The 2,254-nt window shown below is 28.4% G+C and overlaps 1 protein-coding gene across 1 annotated transcript; it reads right to left on the bottom strand.

The window, feature by feature from the left end:
- Positions 1–206: 206 nt before the first annotated feature.
- LOC136980766 (astacin-like metalloprotease toxin 5) lies at positions 207–1,694 on the bottom strand. Its single transcript, XM_067276958.1, has 6 exons — positions 1,571–1,694; positions 1,414–1,487; positions 1,274–1,349; positions 1,077–1,197; positions 834–1,009; positions 207–659 (listed from the first exon to the last, which is right to left on the bottom strand). The coding sequence occupies exons 1-6, from the start codon at positions 1,614–1,616 to the stop codon at positions 436–438; spliced, it is 717 nt and encodes a 238-aa protein (XP_067133059.1). The 5' UTR covers positions 1,617–1,694; the 3' UTR covers positions 207–435.
- Between the last annotated feature and the right edge of the window lie 560 nt (positions 1,695–2,254).

Raw genomic sequence — 2,254 nt, forward strand, 5'->3', positions numbered from 1 at the left:
ACATTTGAAAGTCGAAGTTGGCCTCCCATAGATTGCCATCGCTGCTTGTTCACTTAAATCTATGTAATTATCAACACGACAACTAACAATATGTAGCCACTTAATTTTTCGGTGTATTCAGGTTAAAGTACTTTCTTGGTTCTCAAAACATTCCGTTTCCGGCTAAACATTTTCCTCATTTAAAGTAAAATTTAACATGGAGATTTGCAAGGATCCAAAAATTTCTTCTGTTTAGGAAGGTTTTCGTTTTGGACAGGTTTTAATTAATGTATAATAAATTCATCAACAATAAATCTTTTATTAGGATAAATAAAAATACATTGTTGAAATCTAAAAATATGATATCATTCTTAGAAAATCGAATAGATATTTCGCATATTTATTTATAATTATTTCTTATAATATTATAACGTTTAGTCCATAATTATTTGTGGTTTATTCACATTGGTACAACTTTTTAATTCTATAAACATCGCTAGCAGTTAATCCACTTTTCTCGTACGGTTCTCTCAACTTTACTCCTGTTTTAGCTTCCATAGTTACCGACTTACCATCCTTAGAAAAGGCATAATTTCCATAAATCATGATAGATTCGTAATCGAACTCGTTAAAAATTTTATTTCTAATCGATGGCATTTTGATAAACTGCATTTTCGATCCTAACAAAGAAATTTGTGTGAATTTTAACAAGATATCAACAAATGAAAATACAGTAAAACCTGTTAATGTGACCACCGAAAATACCAGCTTATACTGGTCATCTTACACAGGTGGACATATTATTAAAGTTATCCCATTAGCAGGTTTCATTGTACGTGATAATGATAACTTACCTGGTTGTATGTTGTCCCAGTATATAGTAATATAATCATCTCTATCAGATCGATTATGTTCGTGAAAGAAACCAAGTGCGTGACCAATTTCGTGCACGATAACCCCTACAAATTCGCAACCTTCACCAAGAGATAGAGTTTGCGCACCTCCAACTTGACCGAAACTCGAGTAACACCTGAATTGAGTATAAAAATATGATAATATACGTAAAATATTGTATTAATTACGTGACAGATACGTACCCGTCTGCAGCGGTGAATTTAACGTAATCTCGTTCGTATCTTCGCTCTTTAAAAGTGATACATCCTGAGGTTTCTTTCGTTATGTGATTCATTGCTTCAGTAATTAAATCCCTTATATGTTCTATTATAAGAATAATTAATTAAATTAATGTAATCGTTTTATCTATATTAAGTTTGAAAACGTCTTAAGATTTTACCTAAAGATGAGTCCACCGCATAAATAACTACACCGTCCTTCCAGAGACGATCAGGATTTACTATTGCATTTCTGGCCTGAATGAAAATAAAAATTTATTTTGTTATAAATTAAATATTTTTTATAAATAAACAAACTTACGTCATTGTCTTCTATCCCGACGATATCTCCTTCGAAGAGATCGGGATTATGTAAAGCTCTGTATGGAAGATCCACTAGAAATTGTGAAATTATCATAGATTTTTAGAATTTAAAACTTTTATATACATTTTGATATCATTATTAAAAAAAAATTTACCATGTCTTGCAAAAGTCACAGTAAATAATGCAAATATGAACAACATTTTCAATGGGTTATCAGTTATGCCGCACACTAGCCTCTTGACTAAGTGAACTGAACGTTTCTATTTATACAATCTTCTTATGTAATCTAATCGAAGGTGTTTATAGATAATATTTGAATGAATTTTCATAATTATATAAGACACGTTAAACTTTTATCTACAGTATTTAAATGTTTTATAATTTAATAAATAAATATGAATATTATATAAAACAAAAAGTATTATGCCGTTGATATTCATTTAATTTTTAGATGTAATTCTTCTTACTGTTTTAAATTATCGATTTAAACTGCAGTTTTCTTTAAAATAACATTTATTAAGATAATTTTTTTCTAATGAAATGATGCAAAATCATCTAATTTTAGGTTTCGAAATTTCTCTCTGTAGACCTTGGCCACACTTGTTAAATTTCTTTACTGATATAAACAAGGTAAACACTACTTTTGTCTATTTTCTAAAATTTTCTTTTATGGAAAGAAAGGTAGAGAAATTACAGAAGAATTTGCAGATCTTACATATAAATTTACACAAAATTTTTCATATTTTTATTAATTAATATAAAGTATTAATTTTCTCTATTTCTTTCACGATAATTCGAATATATTTATTATCCAAAAAGCAATTCAGTTATCTCTATT

This window comes from Centruroides vittatus, unplaced genomic scaffold, assembly GCF_030686945.1.
Source record: "Centruroides vittatus isolate TY-2023 unplaced genomic scaffold, ASM3068694v2 contig_723, whole genome shotgun sequence".
In the NCBI taxonomy this organism is placed as follows: Eukaryota; Metazoa; Arthropoda; class Arachnida; order Scorpiones; family Buthidae; genus Centruroides; species Centruroides vittatus.

Bases quoted from the DNA above. Each gene is read 5' to 3' on its own strand.
- LOC136980766 (XM_067276958.1), bottom strand. From the start codon at position 1,616: ATGTTGTTCATATTTGCATTATTTACTGTGACTTTTGCAAGACATG. The intron at 1,488-1,570 runs GTAAATTTTTTT...CACAATTTCTAG, and splicing joins TGTGACTTTTGCAAGACATG to TGGATCTTCCATACAGAGCT. The intron at 1,198-1,273 runs GTAAAATCTTAA...TTCTTATAATAG, and splicing joins TGCGGTGGACTCATCTTTAG to AACATATAAGGGATTTAATT.